A 25,881-nucleotide genomic window follows, 5' to 3' on the forward strand; every position below is an offset into this window, starting at 1 on the left:
TTCTTTATTGAACTTTGTGTTAAACCAGTTTCTTTTAAGTGCTCTATAAATAAAGGTGTCTACAGTTAACCTGGGGTCATACAGGATGCTATTAATCAGCTTGGGAACCGCCCGAGGTGACGAGAGAGAACAGGGAATGGAAAGAGAGAAAAAAAAACAGAGTCATTAATGTCGTCATTTTCCCATCATAGATTCATAGATAGTTTGACATGCAGAGCCAATAAAAATGTGTCTGTGATTTAATCAGCCAGGTGCTACAGAGATTTGTGATTGCTTCACAAAGAGGGTCGACCGCTCCTGCCCAAAGTTTGAGGCCAAAGGGTTTAAACGTGAAGCAGAATGAGCATCAGACACATCTGACTGTAGAAAAAAAAATTTTTAAGAAACACAAAAATGTGAAGAAGGGTGTGTGGGAAAAGCGAGTGTCAGTTAGCTGACACTTGCAGTCATTGTCTATAAATATTTACATGCCAGAAACATAGCAGTGAGTGCTGCTTATGCTCACATAAGGCCTGGGTGGCCCTGCTTGTGATACTGCAAATAATGTCCACAGGTTAAATCCGAATCATATTATAGGTGACCTCCAAAAAGCTGGAATTCAAACTAATTTTATAGAGTGGCTGCCAGAGTTCACAACTTATTTATCACATCAACACTGGAAGCCCTTTGTTTGAATAATTCCTTGATGTTAATTCCTGGATGTTTTTCTTTTGAAGTTTGCCTGCCTCTCTCTCTTAATCTCCAGCTGTGTGGGTATATACATTGTGAGTGTGTGTCTGTGTGAGCTGACCTCCACAGCGTGAGCGTACTGCTCCAGCTTATCGTCGATCTTGGGCAGCAGGCCGAGTGGCTGCGTCTTCTTAAAGCTGTTACTGAGACACACAAAACACAAGGAGAAATTGCAAACGGTTGGGTTTTTCATCACGTCTGTGTGTTCAGCACTCATTTATTGATGCCAGCGGAGGGTCCAAAAATGTTGAAATCAAGTGTGACTGGACGAGTTTTTTTGAAGGCATCTAAGTTGCTTTTTTTACTTCATTTATTGATGTTCACCCATCAGATTTATACTCACATTCCATTTAAACCATCTAGAACCCACTAATGCTATTCCACACAGGTGAGCTCTCCACTTTTTTTTTTTTTTGTACAAACCAGAAAAGACATGTCAGTCTAGCACAAGTGCAGGATCAAATGTGGGTTTGCGGTTGTTTTTGTCTGATCTGCAGTTTTTGCTTTATCTATCTATCCAAACACCAAATCCTCATTCCTCTTAAATTGTTTTGGGTTTCATAGCTCCAGACAGGAGGTCTGCTGCTGGATGATGTCATTTATTCACAGAGGGGGAGGACACTTAAGTCATCATCTGAATTATTTGCTTCTGCATGTCTGAGGCGCCGTCTTGGTGCACCGCCTGTTTGTAAAAGGAGGTCGGTGATGCCGCTGCTGACGGAACGAAACATACCACAGCCTCTTGGATGGAGAATGCCACGCGCTGCCTCCTCATGCTCAGGAGATTCACAGTTCGAGGGTGTGTCTTCGTTTCACCTTCTACGATAAACTTTCACGAGGTTTCCACATGTCAGTAAGTCAACTGGCGTCTGATGATGTACTATATTAGCCTGGCACATCCAGACCCAACTCTTATCAGTATGAGTCTGGTAACATGCTATTTGAATTTCTTTATGGGGTGTGATCGACCAACACGGACAAAAGAAACATGCCACTGAATACTCCTACATCCAATCAGAGCCATTTTGTTGTAAACAAATTCCACTCCTCAAGTATCTTGTGGGTGGGGGCAGTTTAAACTAGACAACTTCCAGACTAGTAGTATATTATAAGTCATGTGGAACAAATTTTCCCCTTTGACAAAGCACCGGTTTGAGTCCAAAATTTGTCTGGTTGCACAATGAAGCAAGAAGTTCTTCAACAAATATTCCATCAGTAGTATAATAAACGATTTAAAAATCACCAAAATGATACAACATGATTGCAAAATAAAGACACTTTACTTCATTAAGTCGCTGATTGCAGTACGTTCAACACATTTTCCTGATAATGCTTTTCTACTTTTTATAAAATTGAAATGCAGAACTTCTGACTCATTCCCACCATCGCCCAACAGAAAAAAATCCCAAACATCGCAAGAGTAAAGAGTTAAGCTGCCGCTGTCTTTATGTCCCCTCCAAACGTGTTCCTGATACAGTCATTTTAAAATGAATGCGTTCTCACAGAGGCTTCCCTCCCGCAGAGAGCTCCTCAGAGCTGATCATTTCCTTCTTCAGACTGCCTGGAGCCGCCATACCTCACACACCACCAGAGAAAACACAGCCGCCTGCATCTGGACCGAGTTAAGCGGAGGCATAAATCACGGCTGAGGAGGGCGATGCACTAAGAGAGGTGACCTCTGACCCTCTTCATCCGTGTTTAGTTTTCAGACAGCAGAGGGTTAACCGGCTGCAACGAAACCAATGCGACCACGCTGAGGGAGATAGTGCTTTAAGTTTAGCACTTAAAATATCCATGTCTCCAGTTCATATCATTTAAAAAAATATATTTTTAGATGAAACCTATCGAACTGTTGAACTATTCACAAATCAAATATGTGGATACTAAAAGTCCTTGCTTCACCCAGCCACAACTACACCACCTTCCAGTGGAACATTATTGTAGATTGCTCCAAGTTAGATGACTTTATTTCACCTCTCCTCTCCAAAACCCTCTCCAAAACCATCTTCCAAGATTCCAAGAGGTGTGACGACTTTAAAGATATATAGCAGTGTGAACCTTGCCAGTGAATTCTCCCCTCTGCGCATGAATACAATTGCTCAACACAAACATTTTTAACAGCTTCTACTTTTTTTCTGTTTGTGTGCATCGTTGTACATGGGTTTGCTGAAAGGCAGCAGATTGTTCAGGCACTAGCATACTTTTGATGATTTACTAAACATTCGTTTCATCATCCCAAAATTTCCTGAGTATGATCTTGATCTGAGTCATGGATCATATTCAGCGTCTAGGACTTGTGGTTTTTAGTTGTATCTGGCTGCTCTACACAAACCCTCAGCCATCGCAGCCATCTCCTGTGATGAATGGAGTCTCTAAATCATGCTCTTGGAGTTTTGGGGGAAGTTTTGCCTCAGTTTGATTCAGTGATGCAGCTATGAGTCACTGCATCTGATGAGGATATGGATATTTACCTTTTTTTCAGCGAGCGGTTCAGGGACTCTGTTCTTTCTGTGATCTGAAAGAAAGAAAGAAAGAAAGTAGTCTGAATTCATTTTTTTTGATGAACTCAAGAAGCTTTCCTCCATGTCACTCCCTCGGTTATATTAATTATAGCTCGGCTCTCCACAGACCTCCACTACTCTGTCCAAGACAAACAGCTGAGCCTGCTGGCCTTTATCAAGCTCCACGTGTGATCAGAGCAGCTTCACAGTTCACCCCAAGGAGACTGAGGGAACTAACAGATGATAATAATGAGGGAATCACTATAAGAATGGGACAAAATGTGTTTAAGGCTGTGAACCAAACTTCTGGATCCTAAACTCAGTTGTGGGTCTAACACTGGACTTTAAGGACACTTTATGCTTTTCTTTCTTTTTTTTTTTGCATCATATTAAATATCACTGGTGCAGTTTTTACTTACTTCCCAAATTTAAAAAATTCATTAAAAAATCCTTTTAATGTAGTAATTTAGTGAATTACTTACACCCACTACTGCAGAGAAAGATATCTCTTTATAAGGTATCAGATTTATTTTTTTTAAATATATAAAAAAATGTACAATAGTATGATGCGATTACAGAAGTATAGTACGCCCTCTTAAAATAATGGCCCAAGTAAATATTAAATATATAATATTATTATTAATAATTTTATAAATCATTTTGTCAAAAAACAACTTAGTCCGTAGGTCTTCAACAGGGGGGCGGTAAGACCTAGTGGGTCCCCAGAGGTACTGCAGCAGGCTCGCAAAATCTTTGGTTGATTAGACATTTTTATATATATATATTTTTTTTTTAATTTGAAGGCATTCATCTGGAGGGCCATCTTACACTCTATCCGTTTTGCTTTAAAGCAGACATAAAAGTCAACCTGTACATGTTCAGCTGGACTGAGGAGAAACCAAAACCAAAACAAAGTGCAGAGCACGCATGCAGTGTCATGCACATGGACACTCCCATCAAACATCCATCTGTGGAACCGCAAAGTCCTGAACACGTTTCTGCTTTTGAACGTATACACACAAGATTTAAATGTCTTCCAGGACAAGGTGCAGAGGTACAAGATCATGACCTGTGGGTGTGTGGTGTTCACAGTTCATACAATGAAACACAATGACCCAGAACAGGGAGAGGCTGCCCCTGGATATAACGTAACGTGCCGCTACTGGTGCAGCCAGGACATGCTGGCTTTTCAAACACACACATGGATGCATGCAACTTACAAGCTGAGACTGAACCCATTGGCTGTGAAGATAATACATAATTATTGGTCACTGCATTTGTCTGCATGTTTACAAAGGTGGTATCATTCTATAGTCAGTATAGTCTATATAGTGTTTGCCCTATATAATCAGTCAGTAACCTGCATTTGTTATGTCTACACCTAAAAAAAAACAGAAGGTCAGCTCACCCCCTGAAAATATAAAATATAATCAAACTTTTGTTTACCCAAGAGTCCACATCTATCCACATAGTTTTGGTGTAATCTGTTGTTGTTAGCTGCAGAATTAATGGCTGTATCAGCTGTTGGTACATGCTTTTCTCAGTTTGTGTTGCATACATTTATCTGCCAAACTACTATATTTCAGTAGGACTTAGTGCATCTATATGATTGTTCACTAAGTAACAATTTAACCTAATAACTACAAAACAACAGGCCTTTCAGATGCAACTTGCTTTGATTTAGCAAACACTTGTCTTAAGGTTGAACCACTGATTGGGTTTGGACATAGAACGTGACAGATCCTATTCTACCATAGTCTACTAGCAAATTAAATGTATTGCTTGTTTCAACATCATACCAGCATATGGTAAAAACCAGCATGGATGATATGACCAAGAATTGACTAAATTATTCATATTTATATCATATTTCTGTTACTTAAATATAACAATTCCTCTTAAATTATGAGCAGATTTTTTTTCTTATGTTAAAGAGGGGGTAAATATGACATTGTAATTTTAAAGCATGTTGAGTTATACCAATAGGTAGAAAAGTACCAGGCCTTTTAATGAAAATAAAAAAATAGATTATCTACTGAGATTATATCTGAGCAATTCTGCTCAGTGTTTCCTAAATTCAGATTGAAATATAATACCGGTAATGAGATTTGCTTTGAATTTACTTTGTGAGACAAGATTCTCTGGCAAACCATCTCATTAGGTTTCAAGTTATACGTTTGTGTCTGGGATGTGGACCAAGCTGTGAGAAACTACATTCTGACAGATAAATGTGTTTTAGGTGCGGGGAAGGTCATCTGCTAACATGCTATAACTATTTGAACACTGATTCATTGCTAGACTGTGGACTGTTATATTTTTTGTCTCTTTACCCATGGTTGTTAACCAGATGTTGAAGTCACCCTGTGAGAGACAACAAACCATCTGGTGCATCTGGTTGGAAACTAAATTCTTTTGAGGTGAGGTGAGAACAGCGGATAAAAGCAAACCTCCCCTACTTACGTCAAAGCTATTTTGGATAGATATACAACACTTTGGTTAAAAGGAACACAAAAAAGAAAAGTTTGATTATGTTTATGGAGTGGCTGTTATTTAAAACTTCCCATTATGGCCATCAGTTACACCAAATGAGTCAAACATAGCAACAGTACATAATGATCATATTATAAGAATAAGATTTAAATGTGAACAAGACCTGTGTTTGTATGCTGTAAATTATGTACACAGATCTTTTTTTCATGATAAATTAAAACCTGAAGATTTTCAGACTTTTTAAGATAATTGGAGCATAGATAAATGATTCACCGTTTGTATTTGGAAACCGGTTCAGTATAGTTGGGTGTTTGGGACTTGCCTACAGGAACAGTTTAGCAGGAGTCAAACAAAAAAAAATGGTATAATCTAAAAATCTATCAGACTGCTGCAAGTTAGTGTTTTACCTTGTGAGTGGAAACTTTGGGACTGAAGGGACTGAAGGTCTCGTCTCCGTCTACGCTGGACGTGCCAAGGCTCTTGATCCTCTCTGCCGCCTCCATCCTCCTCCTCTCGATATCTTCCTTCATCCGTCTCCTCTCCTCCTGGGAGGCACAAACATTGCTCAAATCCACATGTCAGCATGGATCTAATAGCTGTTAAAAGACTTTGAAGACTTTTATAAGCACTTCAACAAAATCATAGTCTTGTTATAGCAGGCCTGTGTGGCTCATAAACGTTAAGTTACAACATTTGGCGTTTAGCTGGCTGAAAAAAACTTTTTTTTTTTGACGTAAAATACTCAGACGGAGGTAAATTCCCGAATCCCTAAATGCCATCGTGAAGTTGTCTAAATATATTAAGCTTTAAGTCAGTACGTGTATATGCACATGAAAAACTAATTATGATTATAATTCTGACTTTAACTATGCTTAAAGTGCTCCACAACCATTGAACTGGCTTATGACCCCGGAACAAAAACATGCAAGAGAGCCGGTCGCAGAAGAAGAAGGCAAACAGAGCCGGTAGAATAAACACCTAATGCATAATGCGCATCGTATCTGCACCATAAGTAGCGCGCACATTATGTACGCGATTAAAAAAGCTGTACTATTATCCATCTAGTTATTGTTTGAAATGCCGGTCTGCTGCATGAACGACTCTCGTTTACTATATGACGTATTAGTTCAACCGGAAATGGGGCCGTATTAACATGGTATTAACCTGCTGAAAGGATGTATATCGCCACCTAGTGTGGAGGAGGGGGACGTGTTCCCGTCAGTTATTCGAAGGTAAACTGTATTCCTTAAGCTGTGAATGTAAACACACTGATTGAGGCTTGGTGTCACCTCCTCTTTGACCAGGCGCTGCTGCTCCTCCAGCTCCCTCTGACGCTCCTCTTCCTCACGAACTCTGCGTCTCTCCTCTCTCCTCCTCTTCAGCTCCTCCAGCTCCTGCTCGGCCTCTGCCTGTCGGTGTCTCAGTTGCTCCATCTCATGGCTCTCTTTCTCCTGCAGGCCTCGTCGGATCTTCTCCAGACGATGCTCCGTCTCCAGAATGGCCTCTGCCTCCCCCGGCTCCACGGCCCTGCTAAAACTACCACGTAGGAAGAGCTGTGCTAGTAAAAGGCAGTACTTTAGATAGGTGTTCACTATCACTACAAATAAAACATGCTACACACTTGCTGAGTCTGATTGTCTTGTTGGTGTGTGACGTGACTTCCTCAGTGGATACATTGCTGTTGGAGGAGCTAGGTTTTGGCTCTTGGTGCAGGAAAACCTTTGATGTGTAGGAGACTTTCACCTCTTTCTTTTTCTCCGCCTGTTGATGAGAAGTTAGACACAACATATCTTCTTTTATACGCATACTTTAAATGTCAGAGACCATAAAGACTTGATTTGCTTACAGACTCTTTGTCTGGAATGGCTTCGTTTGGACTGATTCATGACTTGACTGTGGAAATTTACTTGTCTCGAATAATTTCAAACACAAGTGAAATGACTGGAGGTGTGACACTCAAGCTTGACAAGTGTTGTCACAAATAACTTCAGATTTGGGTCAAACTTGCGTTAAATGACTTCAGAGTTGGACTTTTATGGACCTTGAATGGAGCTGAGGAGCTTGATTTGACAATTAAAAATTACTTCAACTTGGCTCATCAGAACCAGTAATGCTGGTAACAAAAACGCCGGAGTTAAGTTATCATTGTTATCAACATTTGACCCAAAACATGAAAATGCTCCTGAAGAAGTCAAAATATAAAGAATGTGCCAGGGGCTTGGTGTAGCTCTTTTTTCACAGCTAGTTGATGGAAGTTGTTAATAATGTTTAGTTAGGTGGTTAATGCTGAGTTTAGCTTTCCCTGCCTTGGTGTCATTAGGAGCTACAAACCTGGAAGAACTGCTTTGATTGATGGAGAACAAAACAATTGAAGGGCATGGGCTTTTTGTAGACACACTGAGGACATGTATTTATATTCAAAAACAATCCCAGTAACTTAGTACTTGAAGTTATGGTAAGTTGTGTGTAGAGAAAGCCTTACCTCTATTGGCTTTTGAATTTCCTCCCTCCTCCTCGAAATCACTTCATCCCTCTTCCTTTGCTCCTCCTCCCTCTCCTTCTCCCTCTTCATCTTTTCAGCTCGCATCAACTCCTCCTCGCGTTCCTTCCTCCTCTCCATCTCCACCCTGGCCCTGCCCGCGTCTTCCTGCTCTTGCCTCTGGAGGCGGGTAGAGGATGTGATGGAGGCCTGGGCGGTCTTCACGGGTACGACTTTTTTTACTGTGTCCTCCTCTTCGTCTTCGTCCTCTTCGCCTCCCTGGCTGAGCTCTTGCAGTCGCTGCTGCCTCTGCCTCTCCCTGCGCTGAGTCCAGTCGCTGAAGCCCTCGTCCTCCTCTAGAGATGGAGAACCGCTTGGCTTCAGGCTGCTGTCATGTCTGAGAGTGACGAAAGAGAAGATATCTTTAACAAGTATCAACCCTGGCTGAATTCTGCTTTTCATGTGTTTATTCATTTCTTTGGCGCTGCTGATGAAAAACATTGAAAAGACAGACTCAACATCACAGGGGGTCAAATACACAGTAGACTTTATAACTCTTAAGCAAAACAAGAGAAGAGTGAAATCAAACTGAACATGTGATCTGCTGATGGGGCTAAAACTCTCTGCATGTCTATGACATCGTTTGTTTGCCCAAAAGCGTCTTTCTTGGTGGTGGGCTTAACTTGTTGGGTTGCTTCTTTGTGAAAGGACCACTAGTCACTTTCTAAGTGACGGTTGTGTTCCTGACAGCATGTCTGATCTGGTCTGCAGGGGCAGGGCTCAGGTCCTGTCCATCAAAGAGCATTAAGTGATTTCAGTAACAAGTCTTTCAGTGCTTCAGTAAACACAGGATTAGACTGGGTACCGTGAGAAGTTCAGTGAGGGGTTTTGTCCAGACAGGAATAAACACACAATGAAATCATAGCAAAGAATTTCAATTTCAGCACAAAGTATTCTGAGCTTTAATTAATCCAGTGTTAATGACTGCATATAATAATAATGGACTGGTTGTCGTTTAATTGTAAACAGTATGTTCTCCCAGTGAGTCTCAGTGCTGTCTGTTGGATCCTGACACGTGTCTTCACTGAGTGCAGCAGATTACACAAACTAGACATAACACAAATACATTTCTCCACTCCGCCGATTAACGTCTGTAATCACAGAGACATTCAGCAGAGTGCGATCGACAAATGACTGAGTCGAGCGCGTCGCAGCTGAAATAGCAACCAGCGAAAATAAAAAATGTCCAGAAAGAGTTACGTTTGCAGGGGTCATTAATCACACAGACATCGAGCCGGTGTTCCGAGTATCATTTTATATTTCTTACTCAGGTTCCAGGAGCACCAAAGCAGACACTAAAATAATAACAAAAATACAATTAAAGTTTTAGGATAACCTAATCCACACAGCAGTTTGGACCACCACATCTGTGCATTTTAATGAGGTGTTAAGTATTAATTGGCTACCAATTTTGCGCTCAGGTAACGTGAGCTCATCTCTCGCGGTCATTGTGTGTGGACACTGTAGAGCAGTGTCTCTGACTGTCCTCCTGCTGATTGAAGTAATGAAAACGAGTCTGTGGGAGCTGGCAGAAAGGAATTCACTGAGCATTCCCCAGACGATTACAACGCAATGCCTGCTGGTGGAAGATTGACTGTATGGTGGGAGTTTCTAGCTTTCTTTAAGAAACAAAACGTGCATTTCTGTTTCTGTGAGTTTGAAAAAAAAAATAATAATTTAGCAAAAAAATAGTAAAAAAAAATAGTAAATAGTCACATCTGCTATTTCAAAACCTTAATGCCCTTCCCTTTCAGCAGTGACGATATAATAGCTTCAGTAGGTTGACATATAGACAGAAGATTCACACTCTGTTTCTAGTTATTCCTATTATTGGCAGATAAAAGTAAGATTCATGCAGTAATAGCAATAACTATCATTAGTAAATATGATACATCTGAATAGAAAAAAATGAGGTCTTGTGATCTTACAACAGACAAATGTTTATACTTTTTTAATGTATAGTTTATGGACTTAGACTTAGTTTATAGACTTATGGAGCAATGTGTTACATAGCTCACAGTAGTTGATTCAATCTTTTCATGAATTTAAAATATAAACCTATTTATTCCACCCTTCTGGTAATCAAGCAGCCACTATGATTGCTTAAAGATGAAGTAGCGACACAGATTTTTGGATTTATGGTCATTTGATTGAGGAACTGCTAGAAACTTTTTGAGATTCTCACATTTTTGTGACTAAGACACTAGAATAACAAGCCTCCATCAGGACGCAGTCAGCAGTTCATAAGTAAGTGCAATATCTGGAGTGGCAACACCTGACATTTAGGCCGCATTACGCCACGTGTGGACCAATTGGGTTTTTCCAGTAAGCTAGTGTCAGCTTTGGTCTGATGTGGAAGGAAGAATGGAAGAGTATTTCCAGAGTGTCCAAGGCAAAAACTATGCATTCCCTATCTGAAATGTGTTGGCTTTAAACAGAAAAGCTGCCATCCTGGATTTTAACCTGGTTGCACTGTCTAATAAAAGTCTAATAAAATGACTTCATTCACATCATTAAGTCTTATGATACACCGAAACCCCCAGAGAGGATTTGGAACAGATATTGACAGTAAATATAACAAAATAATGAGTGAAGCAAACGGATATAGTTGGTTGATGTGTCAGAGGAGAAACAAAATGTTGGAGTGTCAGTCCGTCGATTTGCAAAAGACCGTCACAGCCACAACCAGTATCTGTGGATTTGCGCTCTGTCAGTTCCCCAGACCTCCCTGGAGGCCGGAGATCCTCCAACAAACTTACCAAAAGGGGACTTCAAAACAGCATGACATCACTGCTGCATCTTGTAAAGTAAACCTCTCAATTACAGACTGTGGCAGTGGAGCAACCTGGCTGTCTGTGGCGTGATGTGACGGAGGAGAAGGTGCTGTTGGAAGTGCAAGCTGTAATTAAGAGTCTGAAATTAAAAGTCAGCTGTGACTCCACAAGCTTTGACACGGTGGTGGTTTTCCCCAAGACACTTTGTAGTAAACATTCTTTGGCGGTTGTGTAATGGGAAGCCAGCTGTGTGTTTGTCCTTGCTTCAAGGAGACGGGATGGAAGAAGTTGTTTGCAGCTTTTCCCAATGGAAACATTTATTTTAATCAAGCAGGAGTCCGTGAAACCCTGGAAACCTTCGGGCATATGGTGAGCGACAAGGGATACTACCACAGAAGCGTGTTAAGCTTCATGTTTCACAGCTGGGAAACATGACGGCATGCTTTTACAAATGCATAGTATAGCTTTTTTTTCTTTTTCTTTTTTTTTTGTACAGATAACAATAACATGCAGTCATACACTTAGTAGCTTCTACAGGAAGTTAACGGACATGAGGTGAATAAATGAGTAATATTCTGCACTTAACTTCCTGGGTTCCCACAATTACATGGACAAGCGCTTGTGCCACATTGGAAGGTTATTCTTGTGTGATTAATGGTGAGACCAGGGTTAGACCAAGTCTTATTCAGGCCCTATAAAAGTCTTGATAATATCCACTGAAATCATGTATTCTGAGCTTTGGTGATGTTAACATTTTATTGTGTTTTTTAACATTTTTTCTTTTTCATGTTTCCACTATGGCAGCATATGAAAAAGCACTTTATTTCCTGAGCAACTTGCTTCCACACACTAAATTAGATCCTCACAGCTTAGTATACTTCTGTGGGGATGGCTGCCGTCATCAAGGAGTGTCATTGCTATGGGGTGGGGGTGTCTGGTCTGGTCTAGGTGGGTGCTACATGTCTAAGTAACATCCCCATAAATGAATGCCAGGTCCAAAAGTTTCCCAGCAGAACAGTGAACTATCACAAGATGATCAATGGTATTTACTTCTCCTGTCAGTGGTCATAATGTTATGCCTGATCAGTGTATGATTAGAAGGTACTGATATTGGTCCATGGGTAACTTTACACTGCAAACACTTGCAATCATAATCACAGAGTAGCTTGCAAGCTGCTCTATGATTATGATTCCAGTCATACTGAGACCAACATCTCTAACCTCGGCTCGGCTCTGTTAATTTGTTGCTGAGCAGAATGTGATTGCTGTGTTCACACCAGGCCCAACGCGTCAACTTGAGGAGCCTCCAGTCATGCTAGCAGTTCTGTGGGGTTCCATGTTCCTTGCAACCATGTGTTGTTTTTTTAACTTGCTAACATGTGCTAAAGACCTTCACACAGCCGGAAAAAGACAATAGTTCAGTAGTTCAAACAACGAGCCATTAAGCCACTCAAGTGAACCAAAACAGCCTACAATATCAGCTCATCTTAAAGGAATGCAGTCATTTTTGTGATCTGTAACACCAGGCAATAAAGTCTGCTATGAAAAACGGCCATTTGCACTCAGATGAAAGTAGTGCAGATATTTTTATCATAACCAAGTCCTTACAAAACATGTTGGCATGTTCAATTCAATTCAATTCAATTCAGTTTTATTTATATAGCGCCAATAACAATACAAATCGTCTCAAGACGCTTCACAAAAACCAGCCTGCAACCTCCAGAGCAAGCCTGAGGGCGACGGTGGCAAGGAAAAACTCCCTTTTAACAGGAAGAAACCTTGAGCAGAACCCAGCTCATATGGAGGGACCCATCTGCCGAAGGCCAGCCGGTTAGAAACAGAGAAGATAAAGAGAAAAGAAGAGCAGGAGAAACAAGATAAACAAACTTCTGTCATAGATACATACATCAAGCGGAAGGAAACATGTAGGGTCTAGTAATATAACACATAGCTGATGATCTGTGACAGTTTGTGAGTATAACAGGAATTATGGGCAGGTTGGTGAATTGTTCATCTAGGTAGGAGTGGACAACTGGAGGAGGCCATGATGACTGGGACAGATGTAGTTTATGGAGCTCCACAGGTCTAATACACAGCACTCCAGATGTGTACATGTTGATGTACTAGTTTCACTAGTTTCATCAGAGTGGGGCATGAATGTGTGAAGCGTTCTGCCCAGTAGTTGCAGAGACTTTCACTTAAATACCACACATTTCAGGTGGAGTAGAGTCCACCTGGACAAAAATGTATTGCTGGTCCCAGTTCAGTCTTGCCTAAATGATTAGCTGGTCTGTCAAATAACAGAAAGTCACATGGCAACTATTCTGACACACTAAACAAATCAAACGCTTTGCATTGACATGTTCTGAGGCTATTTCCACATCATCTGGTGCTGCAGTCAGGGTATGTGCATGTATGGGTCTTGATGGCCCATCAGACTGTTCTACTGTCTGGATTTAATTTAAGTTTACTGCTCTGCATGAAAACAGTTCCTTTCAATTATCGTTTTAATAGTAATGTTAGGACAAGTTCCCTGTGCTTAACACTACCATTGCTCAAAAAATAATACTGCTGATGCTGTGTGAGCACGGAACCCTGAAGCAGCCTTGGTTTCACACTGTTCCACCATGCCAAGAAGTCCAGAGCAACGTAATGGACAAACGGAACACCAAGAATGTAAACACCCATCCTTTGGAGGTCCTTCATAAACTAAACAATAACATTCTAGACTGCACTTTCATTAATGTTTTCGGCTAAACTCACTCTTCAGACAGAGTCTCGCCCTCTGGGGAAGACTCTGTGGCATTGGTCCTCCGACGTAGAGCCTCTCGAGCTCTCCGACGACGCTCCCGCTCCACCTCCTCAGCATCCTCGATGCTCCTCTGAGTGGTCAGCCTGAAGAGAAGGGAGATTACCGTTTTAGTAAATGTGGGAACTAACATGGATTGTGTAACAATGCTGGCTTGTTTTGAGAAAATACTCCCACAGCAGTGATTGAAATTGCCCATATTTCTGTTAGTATTTAAGAAATGAGGACATTTTCATTGCACTGGTCCACACAGAATTCTGCTGTCATCATCTTTTGGTCGGGAAACAATAAACTGGAACCGCAGAAGGCATGGAAAGTCATTAATGAGGAGATTGAGATGCTGCCAGTAGAACATCTGCCAGAGGCCTTGGTTGAACAACAACAGCGTGTTTATATGTCGAGTAAACACACGTGCTCGTCACCTCGGGTCTGCATGACATCGCTGTATTTATTACAAACACTGTTCATCTTTATGTACCCAGAGAGGACGAGCCAGACGTGAGCGTCCCTTTGAACAATGCCTCGATTCACACTGACACAGGAATCCTTAATGCCAGTCCCTCGTCTCCATTGTAGAGGGGACATTGAAATAAATTATTTTTGTTGATTTGATTTCAATCTGGATTTATAATAATGGTTTGTTGTAAGGATTTCTTTTTGTTTTCTCAACAAAAAGGACATGAACAAAACCTAGGAAAAACAACACTGCATGCAGGCTGATGTGGATAAAAATTACAAGTTAAAATGTATTCGCAAGGAAAGGTTTTAGACATTTAAATAACAGAATGGTAAGTACACTTTAGGACACAAAATTACATGATTTCAAGTTTCAGTGAATTCTTTCACAACATAAACCTTGTGTCAGAAAGACGCTCTACTGAAAAGTCATGTCTGCTGGATGCAATTAGCATCGTTAGCCAAGCTTGGGCTAAGTATGTGAGCTGGTCTGATACTTGTGTTGATGTTTATCCCATTCTGGCTCAGAAGGGCCATCTGGAGGCCTAACAGGTCAATAAGCTCCATGTGACTCTTGAGGTGTTGTGTTACTAAACTCACATTTGGCTTCTGGGTCACTAATAGATCACTAATGGCTCCCAAGCCCCATCTGCTCCTTCACTCTCTACTTTCCCTAAGGACTGGGACATGAGGAACAGCCCTGTGACCGTCAGCATGTTGTGGAGAAAATATATTTTTTGACTAACTCGCAGGAAGTTCCAGGCTGCAGCATCATATCCTCTCTGAGTCTGAGCTCTCACCAGAGATTTACATCATCACTGTTACACGAAGACCAAACTGAATCTGGCCTTTGTCTTCCGCTTGGGTTCATTCGTTTATGGGAGGATGCATGAACCCTAATGAAATGTTGATGTTCTTAAATAGTTTGGTTTCAGTGTGGTCTTCATGTTCATTTCCCGATGCATTTTTTTATTGTTATACCTAACTGTTTTATTGAAATTTATTGAATCCCCAATGCTATGATTAGTAGGTACCTGTAAGCTTCGAGCATTAGATAGATAGATAGATAGATAGATAGATAGATAGATAGATAGATAGATAGATAGATAGATAGATAGATAGATAGATAGATAGATAGATAGATAGATAGATAAACACCTCATTTCCACCAGGCCTTGCTTCTGCAATTACAGAAACACCCTGACACAGCACCAAATTCACCAGACATAATATGATACAAAAAATAATAATAATAATGATGTCAGATGTGGACGCTGACTCAGTGGTACGGAACCAGGATACTGATAAACTTGCTTCCTGTTCTCCCACTTTTCTCTTCGTCCTTCCTGTAGACAATGAGCAAAGAGCGAATGGTCAAAGGGCCAGAGGTGGAAAGGCTGGAGTACAGCTGGATGTGTGTCAGCTGGGTGTTTCACTGAGGTGATCCATAAAACTCTGCAGCCAGTGTCAGTCAGTGTCTCAGGACAGCTCATTCAATGTCATTCAGTTCATTCTAAATGTCCCTAAACGTATCATTGAAGATTTAACATGAATGTGAGCTGTCAATGAAGCAAAGTTCCTCATCAATAAATGACTCCACCTTCTTATGTCGTCTGCTTAAACTTAACAGTTTAAGAGTTTAACATTTTACAGACATTCACAGTACCAGAGGCGTTTTCACCCAGTGGCTATTGTAGTTTCAGTGGGAGGAAAGGAAGAAGTCAGGTGGTTAAGTCCATGTGGGGGAAGAGGCTGGGGTGGAGGGATGGGTCAAGAAAACATTGTCAGAGACATGACACCCAGGACTCGAACAACAACAAAAGTGTTTTCAGGAAAATGTAGTAAATGCTCAACAGAATCTTCTCTGTTTCTACTCGTCTGGCCTTAGTCAGATGGGTCCCTCCATAAGAACTGGATTTTGCTCAAAGTTTCTTCCTGTTAAAAGGGAGTTGTTCTTTGCCACCGTCATCTTCAGGCTGCTCTGGAGGTTTCAGGTTGGTTTTCATGAGACAATTTGAATTGTTACTGAAGCTATATAAATAAAATTGAATTGAACTGAATTGAATCGAATATCATTTACAACATATTTCAACAACATATTTGGCTCCAAACCAAAATATTAATTATGTCCCGTCCACTGAATAATCTCAGTTATGTAGAATTCCTGAAAGTGGAACGTATTGCAGGAGCAGTATAAGAACTGGCTCATGATATTCAGTTGTCAGCAGTTTTGGTGATGAATCTTTTGAGTTTGACCCATCAGACTGTTTGAGATAAGTTCTCCCTATTCTACCCTTTCATTACGTTTCCTTCCTGTGATCAGTTCTGTTGGACTCTGTCATACTTGGCAGCGTTTCAAAGATGTTATTCAGGCTAAATGATTCATCTCCAACAGAGGCATTTTTAAGTAACAAGATTACAGGAAGCTTAACTTCCTCCTACGCGTCCTTTTCTCTGGCTTGTGTTGTTAATCATTGGAACAATGCAGAGATAATGTTGCCGCTCCAGATAACTAAAATGACATGTACGGAGCACTTTCTCTAGCTCTAGTCGAGCAGGTTTTACTCAGTCTTGTGTTCATTTTCTGTAAAATGACTCCAGAGGCAAGACTGAGCATGTTGCCACTGTGAAAAACTGCTCACGTAACGGCTGACAAAGTAATCTAGAGCCCTGCAGTCACAGGTCACTGTGATCAACAAGGGATTCACATGTCATAATTACTCATCTGAGCTGACAAATCAACAAAGGGGAGCGAACGAGCACAGGTACAACGGAGGAACGTGGTTACAGTACAGTAAATATAGCGACAAATGTGGTTCTTAGAAGATGTGGAATGGTACTATAGGTCTGACCTGCAGTTATCTCAACATTTTCGTTCTTTTACTGTATACCAAATACTCACAGGTAATTAACCTATTATGCAGCAGACATTTTGGCTGACGTCATAGTATAGAAAGCAAGCAGGAAACAATCTATGGCCTAGCATGGAGGAAAAAACATCAAAAGAATTTCTGAAAGTGAAGTGAAAAGCGTAAATGTAGGAGAAACAGACAAACAAAAGGATAAGAGTTAAAAGTAGCAAGAATAATAGAGATTAAAATTCAAAATAAAAGAGAAGAAAAAAGAAAAAGTTCAAAAGATTTTGATAATTTAGGTTGCATTTACAACAGCGTTTATAGTCTGGTTGCAGGTAGCTGTGTAGGTAACACATCATTTGAATATCACTATGCCGAAACCCACACAGAGACCAAACCATTTGTTTGCCCCAGCAGATCTAGGTCAGATCATGATCAGTTCCCAAACGAGTGACTTTAGATCAACAATACCATGTAAACATTTTGTGATCTGACCAGTTGACTCAAACCTGAACTTACCTGCAACCAACGTTTAATATAATACAGCTGTGATCAGAGAAACAAAAAAAGAAAATCCTAAAATTTGTGAAGCACAACGTGAAACTGTTATAGTTCAGTTCATCTGCACCATCATTTATCATTAATTCATGGAAGATAAGAAAATGAAAATGAAAATTATTACTTGCAGATCTGGTTTGGCAGTTTACTTATGATTTCAGTGTTTATGCTAAGATGGCTAATCACCAGCTGTCTGTATATACGGCACTCATATAGTAGTCTATCTTTAGTGTAAATAAATAAATAAATTACCTTTGTGGAATAATTTCTTCTAAAGTAATAACAGTTTTTGTGTTTTGGTGACACAGCTGGTTGTTAGCAGAGCCATTGCGCAAAGAAACACTGAACTCTGTGATCAGCAGCGTTACACACAACTAAAAGAAACGGCCAAAAACACTACACACAGATAGCTTTGAGACAGCTTTGTCACCTGCCAACGGAACCACTAAACCACATATTGTATTGTTGGTCTCTGTCTGTCTGCACTCGCCTGAGTTTTACCTTTATTGTCTGCAAACATTTCACTGGACGTAGAGTGAAAGAAGCATTCACCGCCAGGAGGAAAAAAGGTTAAAAGTATTAAAACCTCAGCTGCTCCCTTTGTAAGCACACATGCTGTCATCGGCTGAATGACCGGCTTGAATGACACAATAATAACACGGTTTACTTCCAGCCTGAAAGCCTGCCAGACTCCATGGCACAGATGAGGACGGTGGGAAGACGTTTTGGAGATGAAGTCACTGTTGGCGGAGACAAGTCAGGACAGCGGAGGGCACTGAATCACTCTGACACAACAACAACAAAATTGCCACTTCCCAGAAAAAAATAGTCACAGTCTCTTTGCATTTCAGCGCGTGTCACAGTGACAGCACGGGTCCTCTACGCTGGTGAGAAAGTCTTTTTGCTCAACAATACGTAATTCAAACTTGATTTAATGTTACCGCAGTTGGCAGATTCCAAGTAACAATGAGGTCCCGAGAGAAGTGAAGTGGCTCTGTAGAAGAGATGTTGCAAAGCCATCAAACTGTCACAATCATATCATAATCTATTAGTGTAAGTCTGATGTGCATTTCCAGTTATGTAAAAAATAAATAAATAAACAAGGATTCTGAACAAGTTGAACTGTTTTGCAATTAGGTTGTGCTCCATTTCCTTTCATATCTATCTATCTATCTATCTATCTATCTATCTATCTATCTATCTATCTATCTATCTATCTATCTATCTATCTATCTATCTATCTATCTATCTATCTATCTGATTTCATTAGTTTGGACTGGTGAAATCGCTTCACTAATACGTGTATGACAGAGCCTCTGATGAAGTGCTTTTGAGAGGTACCCTTTCTGTATCAGAGCGGCGGGAGCTTTTTTTTTCTCATTTGCACTTTCTCCCCTCTAGTTTCTTAATGAGTTTCCTGGTCACTGACAACAAAAGGAAGTGGTTTAGATTTAAAAGCGGAAGGTATTCTTACGCCGCAGTAAAAAGCTGAATGTCAGGATAACGTGCAGCGCACACAGCTATGGCCGTAACCCCGTCATATGGCAGTTGCCTCGACCTGAATCCCAGTAAACCCCAGTGAGACGTTAATCACCCTAGGTGTCTAGATATCCAATGGCCAAGGCAGAGCACATGTAGACTACTGATCCTTGGAGTCGAACAGTCAGAATAAGGAATTCACTGCCCCTAAAAACAAACAATTTTCATACAATTTAGCATTTTTTGACCCACAGACGTAAAAGATGTAAAAGAAGCTTTCGAGGAATGCTTAAAGTTTAAAGGAAGGAAATGCCTTAATGTGATGACTAACTGTGAATCTAAACAAACCAATGCAGTAAGAGTATTCTTAGACCAATGAAAACTTTGGATCAGATTGCAACTTAAAACTCTATTTTGTATCTAAAATGGCAAAAGATGACAAGACACAGACAACAAGGGAGCAAAGGCAAAAAGGTGAGTGACCTGTAAAATTTTTCTGATAGCAGAGATCCTGGGAAACTATTCACCATGTACAGTTCCCTTAAAACACTATTGCAGTAAAAACCCTCCCATTCCAGAGTTTTAAGAAACCTTTTCTAACACCATCTTCTCTGTCATCACAAGGTTTTCAGTACAAAACTACTTCTGATGTTTGTTTCTTACTGCATATCACCACCAATACCTTATCTCTAATAAAACCCTGACCAATAAAAATAGAACAGAACACATCTTTGTTGAATTACTGAATAAACTGAAAGCCAAAGGGACGAAGAATTAAAGACAAAAAAGGACCGCACTGCACCAACTGGTGGGTCAGGAATTTGTTTCTATACAATGAGCGCATAAATCTCTTCTATGACGTAGGGATTTATCACAGATATACAGTATCTACCAGGAACTAGCAAAGACAGATGAGTTTTCGGACATCATGCAGTGTTCCCTGAGGTGATGAGATAAAAACCTGTCATCTGCTCACAGAGATATGACCCCTGGAAACAGGAAACCACTCTCTGTTTAGTTTCCCTCCATCCAACCTTCAGAGGCAGGGAGAGTTCAGTGCCCCCTTCACTCATCAGCTAACTCCACCGCACCTCTGTCAAAAACATTCCTCCACCTCTTATCTCCCTGTATCATAAACAATGAGGAAACCCACCCCTGTGTGGGGGATTCAGAGGTCAGAAGTCACAGCGCTGGGTTTGTTTTGAAGCAGGTATGCCTTCTGGATGACATCACCGCCGCATGCCAAGCTGCGCCGAGGCTTGGGGGGTGTTTGTCTCCCACATTGAGCTGATTAAAAACAGATCGGCTCTGCTGCGTGCCAGCCTTGACCCGCTGGGATGTACTACACTCGGCCTGATAGCAGCGTAGTTTGGGCTTGAGTCAGTGTTCAGTTTAGGTCCAAATCTGAAGTGTGATGACACCCAAGATACTGGGATGATATAATGACTGAAGTTTAACCTACAAACTGTGAGCTAAAAATAATACAAAAACCTTCGTATCAAGTCAGTCAGCGTTGTACTTGTTTGACAACTTTTGTTAACTGTATTTACTGTCAGCTTGTATCAGAAAACAGTACTGACCAGGTGCAGGGAATAACCAATACTATTATCAAAATAGAGGCAGGTGGTGTGCCGGAAGCAGTGCACGACAACAATGAGAAAATGAACATCTTTTCCTCACGTCCCTGGCAGAAACTGTGGGTGTGGCCCTTAACTGCAACTTATGCAGCTTCCTAATTTCAAGCCAGAGCCAACACCACTAACATGCTGAAGAATTTGTTGACGACGCACAGTATTAAATACCGAGAGTAGCATGTGTTCAACAATCTCTGGTCAATAAGTGCAGCTGCTGCTAAGTCTCAGCCGAGCAGTGCTAGTGAGGATCCAGTGACCAATTTCTTCTTTGTTTATTTACACAAGCTCTTATCTCTTTTAATGCCTACTTTTTCTAAACCAAAAATTCACAGGAGGTACTGATAAGGGAATTGATAAAGAATTGGATTGGATAAGCATAATTGATGATGGCATCGGTATCAATAAAATCTTATCAATGTCCATCCATAGTGCTGTGTCACTGGCACATGTTGGACCCCTGTCACAGGGTTTTCAGTCACTTCAAATCATGGCTGAACAGTGAACAGTGAACAATGTCAGTGAAATAAATCACTGTGATTAGCTGTTGACGGGTTTCTCCTTTTACGATGCCACCACATTTGAAATTCCTGCATTATTTTTACAACAACACGATCATCTAGAATGAACAAACTTAGAACCAACTGATCTGCACAATTCAAAAAGAGCCAGCCCTGTACAGCAGTGTGTAGCTTCGTAGTTAGTAGTAGCTCTTTCAGTCTCACAGTAGAGTGGTTTCCATTCAGGCAGAAGGAACACATACAGTCGTGGTGGTAGTTCAAGTGCAACGTTTTGGATTGGACCTAGGCAACATGAGGTGACTAGCATTGTTGCTAGGAGTTCTTAAATGTCTTTTTGGTGCCTCCTTTATATCATTAACCAGAGCTTATAACTAAACTGATGTAGAGCTCACATAAAGTTTCAAATGTCAAGTAAGCCATGCCAAGAAGTCTTCAACTACTACAACACTGTCTAATTATTGTCTGACATGAAAAGTTCAGATCAAAAGTTCAGATCAGATGTAACTGAACTTCCTATAAGCTAAACATGTAAAAACTCTGACTCTGACTGATGGTGTCTTCAAGGTGTGAGTCATGCAGTGAATGTAGCATGATGTCACTGGTGCTGCCAGCTCCTCAGGACTGAAGACATCTGCTAAGTAGACTGAAGGAGTGCGAGACACTGCCTCCTCCAGCTGTTATCTCTTCGTAAACATACAGCCCGACCGCTGTTCTCACTGTGACTCAGAGGTTTACGCTGAGCTCACTGATTACAACACCACCAGACTCCCTGAGACGCCGCCGTGAGGCTTGGGACGGGCCTGGAACTCAGTACCGCAGGACAGAATATGACAAATCCATGCATCAGTGTTTTATACAGAAAGTCCTGAGTCAGAGGGAAGTTTCTGTTACAAGAACCCTATGCAGAACTTACAACATGAGGGTTGTTTGTGACCTATGGATGTGACTAGTAGTCATACACAATGTCAATGAATGGGGATAACTCAAATGTCACTTTACTGCCACTGAATATGGTCAAACATATGGTCATGGTAGCCTGAGTATGTAAGTGGGTCAAATGAACATCAGGTATATTGTAATTGGTTGTGCCTCGTGAGCCGTGGAATTGGAAAGATGACTGAAAGGACCAAAAAACATACAAGTGAAATGTGACTATACTGTCTTTTATGACTTGCAATTTGGAATCTGGAATATGAAAAGATTTAGCAGCTGAAAGTCTACTTAGATAAATTGATCATTTTAATTCTCAGATATGTATATGTACATGTATGACTCTATGATCACCCAGTGTATCGCAATAGACAAACCATCCTCCCATTACAGTATGAATACATCAGCAGAACAAGGTGTTTCTCTGTTAAGACCCTCTGCCATGACAAAGAATATCAAATCCTCACCGAAAAACAGGACGTGCTGCCACCCGTGAGCACCCACGAAAACAAAAGGCTGACTCTGGAGACCTTTCACCTCTGACACTAGTCCAAAGCTCAGCTTCCCTTCTCAGTGAAACGGAGAAGCCCCGGGCATCTAGCTCACAGTCAGAAAGGACTCACACACCAAAAGTGAGATGTTTTAAATTCCCTGCCTTGGATAAGCTATTAGCTATGTTTAAAGAAGAAAATAATGAAGCACAAATGGATATTAACTTTATTACTTTGTTATTATGAATTCACATGGAAAGGAGATAAGTTGATTCGAAAGCCCAAAATCCCCCCAAAACCCCGGGTGACCCAAAATACTCCCACTAATCCCATTGTTCCCATTTAGATGTGTTTACCAGACAAACACACACTCAAAATATGGAAACTGACGTCTCTACCTCATGAGAAATCCTCTCATTTCACACTTTCTGATTTTTCCTCTGAACCACCAAAAGAATCACGCAGTCAGCATGGAAAGTGTGTGTGTGTGACGTGTGTATGTGCCGCTTAAATATTAACCTGAGCCGCTTCTTTCTGTGTAAAATAAACAGAAACCAGCAACAGAGAGAAAAACAGATCGACCACATACCTCATCAGGTTTTGTAAACCCTGTTTGCTGGAGTTTCTTCTAACCAGAGAGTTGGACATGTTTGTCTCGGTCTTCTTTTACCACTTCTAATACTTCTTCTTCTTCTTGTCACCTTCTGGTAGAAATAAAAGAGATCACACCAGAGATTCCTCCCCTCTTTTCTTCTTTTCCAGCACGACAGTGAAGGCAGCTGTCTGACCCGCAGCTGTACCAAAGCGCAGAGCTCCGATTATGAGTGTGAGAGTGTGCGTTCTACTGTTAAAGACTCTTCACGCACGCAGACATGCACACACTGTCCTATTGTATTGTTGTATATCACACACAGAGTTTTCTCCCCTGCAGTGCTTGTTGGGAATATCAGCGAAGCTCAGAGGGACTCCCTCTTCTCTTTCTCGGAGGCTGGGTTTTTAGTCATTACCCCCCCTCCCCTCCTCACACACACACAGACACACACACGCCTCGCCCCCCTTCATCCGTCCTACATGTGGTTTTCATTGAAGAGCTCAGAGCAGCGGGGCCCAACATCTCTCTCTCTCATTTCTTTCTTTCTTTGCCTTCCTCCGTTATCCCTGGTCATGTGGTCTTCCCTGGGGGGAAATGAAAGACGATACCCCCTCCTCAAAAGAAAAAGAGAAAAAAAAAATCCCCTACCGTACCATCCTGAGCTCCTCCCCAACATTTTAATCTCCTTTGGCAAAGTAGCAGAATCGGCGAGGCAGCCTTCACTGAAGTTTCTGTATCTCAATATAAGAATACTACAACAATACTCCCATCAAAGTACTGCTTTAAGAGTGATCAGCTGTAGACTGTAGACAAGACGAGTTTTGTTTATGGTTAAAAAATGGTCATGGGATAGTTCTAAAATAGGCACTATATAAAATACAAAGTAATTTCTAACAAAAATAACCAGAGGTAATTCAGAAAGCTCTTGTAACATTTGACTGGAGTGAGAGTGCCCTCCAGCAGCGTCAGGGACTATAGCCCTTGTGCATCATTAGCAAAAAAGAGAAGAAAGAAGAAGCACATGGTGAATGGAGGGGCCAACATTATCTTCTCTGTTAACACTATTATTAAACTAACCGTTTCGTATTAACCGTCACAATCAGTTAGTTTGACCTTAATTAGACCCTATGTAGTTAATGTTGTAACCAAGTCACTGAATGTTGATTAACTTTTAAAACAGTGTTCCCGTAAACTTGGCCAAGTGCTTGTCGTCCCTAAATCCAGCTATACATTGAAAAAAGTGACGTAGGATCAGGACACTGTTTCTGGTTTGGAAAAGGTAAATGATGTACATATTTTAAAGATCAAAAGTATTATTATTTAAAGGCATGGACAGTCACAAGTTGAGTTAACTGAATATTATTAACAAGTGAGGAACTTTGGGAAGGTAATGGTTAGGATTAGGGAGTCCATTGAAATACTTAAAAATTCTAAATTTCTGTGAAAAAAAAAAATTCAACAAAATTCTGAGGCTGTCCCACATACAGTATTGACAGATGACACTGAAAGTAAGGCAACGTTAAGCAGGTCCCAAGAAACATATGTCCTCCCAGTGTGGCCTGTCTCTTTTTTAATATAATGTCAAACATTCCATCGCAGTTCCTCTCTGTATAAAATTTGACAGTAAGCCACTGCTAGCCGTAGCTGAACTCTGACCACATGTAGGCCACCCGTCAGCCCTTCTCTCTTGGCTGGTGGCAAGAGTCCATTAACTAGCTTTTGTGTGATTTTGTCTTTGATTTCATATGGAAAAAAACGCTAGCTGCTGATTTGCGGGCTAAATTGCTTGTAACAATAGAAAAAAGGCACAGATGCTAATTTCGGTGAACTTCACTTGCGCTTGACTAACTGTAACGTTTAATCGTTTGAATGTATTCATGTGAGGAGGGTTAGACTGAAATGTCTTCTCTTTCCTCCTGTTCAGTGGGTACATGAGTAATATTTTACTGATAGTATGAATCATGCATCCTCCTGTTGGGTACTCTGCATCTTTGTTTTCGTCCTCCCCTCCCAAGACCCTCACCGATTCAACACAACCGTTACTATGGCAACCCACTCAAGTGAGTCTTGCTTGGTGGCACGTCCAACAAAAGGGCATTCTGAGAAGCGAATTCACAGCGTGGATGGCCCCCTTCTTGCTCAAGCCCATAAAACAGAGCTGCCGTTTCCAGTCAACACTAGCTGACCTGAACACAACCTTGACACTCTAAAACAAACAGAATGCAGGCACAAAGCAGCTGAACAGCTTTTACCAGGAGCTAAAGTGATTTCATCACATTCTTTCTCTTCACTGAAATCATTAATGATATTTTGGCAGCATAAATCCAGTCTGTTAGCTCCTTGACACCGAACTTCTGCAGTATTTGCTTTTTTTTCTCCTTAAAAGGTATCATCATCACCAGTGACCAGAAGCTGCAAGAGTATACGAAATGAAGAAAAACATATCTGTCTTTTTAGCAGAGGATGTTACTTTTTTCTCCACATTTAAGAAGATTGTGTAACAAACTAATCTAAGCTTAAAGGTTC

The 25,881-nt window shown here is 40.9% G+C and overlaps 1 protein-coding gene across 1 annotated transcript in view; it reads right to left on the reverse strand.

The window, feature by feature from the left end:
- The window catches only part of lsp1a (lymphocyte specific protein 1 a), a 32,644-nt gene extending 8,896 nt beyond the window's left edge, over nucleotides 1-23,748 (reverse strand). The window contains exons 1-8 of the mRNA XM_047595463.1: nucleotides 23,353-23,748; nucleotides 13,797-13,928; nucleotides 8,203-8,596; nucleotides 7,342-7,481; nucleotides 7,010-7,256; nucleotides 6,128-6,265; nucleotides 3,201-3,244; nucleotides 791-872 (exon numbers count right to left, since the gene is read on the reverse strand). Of these exons, the coding sequence (XP_047451419.1) occupies nucleotides 791-872; nucleotides 3,201-3,244; nucleotides 6,128-6,265; nucleotides 7,010-7,256; nucleotides 7,342-7,481; nucleotides 8,203-8,596; nucleotides 13,797-13,928; nucleotides 23,353-23,411 (1,236 nt within the window). The 5' untranslated portion in view covers nucleotides 23,412-23,748. The remainder of the gene's footprint in view (nucleotides 1-790; nucleotides 873-3,200; nucleotides 3,245-6,127; nucleotides 6,266-7,009; nucleotides 7,257-7,341; nucleotides 7,482-8,202; nucleotides 8,597-13,796; nucleotides 13,929-23,352) is intronic.
- Between the last annotated feature and the right edge of the window lie 2,133 nt (nucleotides 23,749-25,881).

The sequence above is a fragment of the Mugil cephalus genome, chromosome 10, assembly GCF_022458985.1.
Source record: "Mugil cephalus isolate CIBA_MC_2020 chromosome 10, CIBA_Mcephalus_1.1, whole genome shotgun sequence".
Classification (NCBI taxonomy): domain Eukaryota; kingdom Metazoa; phylum Chordata; class Actinopteri; order Mugiliformes; family Mugilidae; genus Mugil; species Mugil cephalus.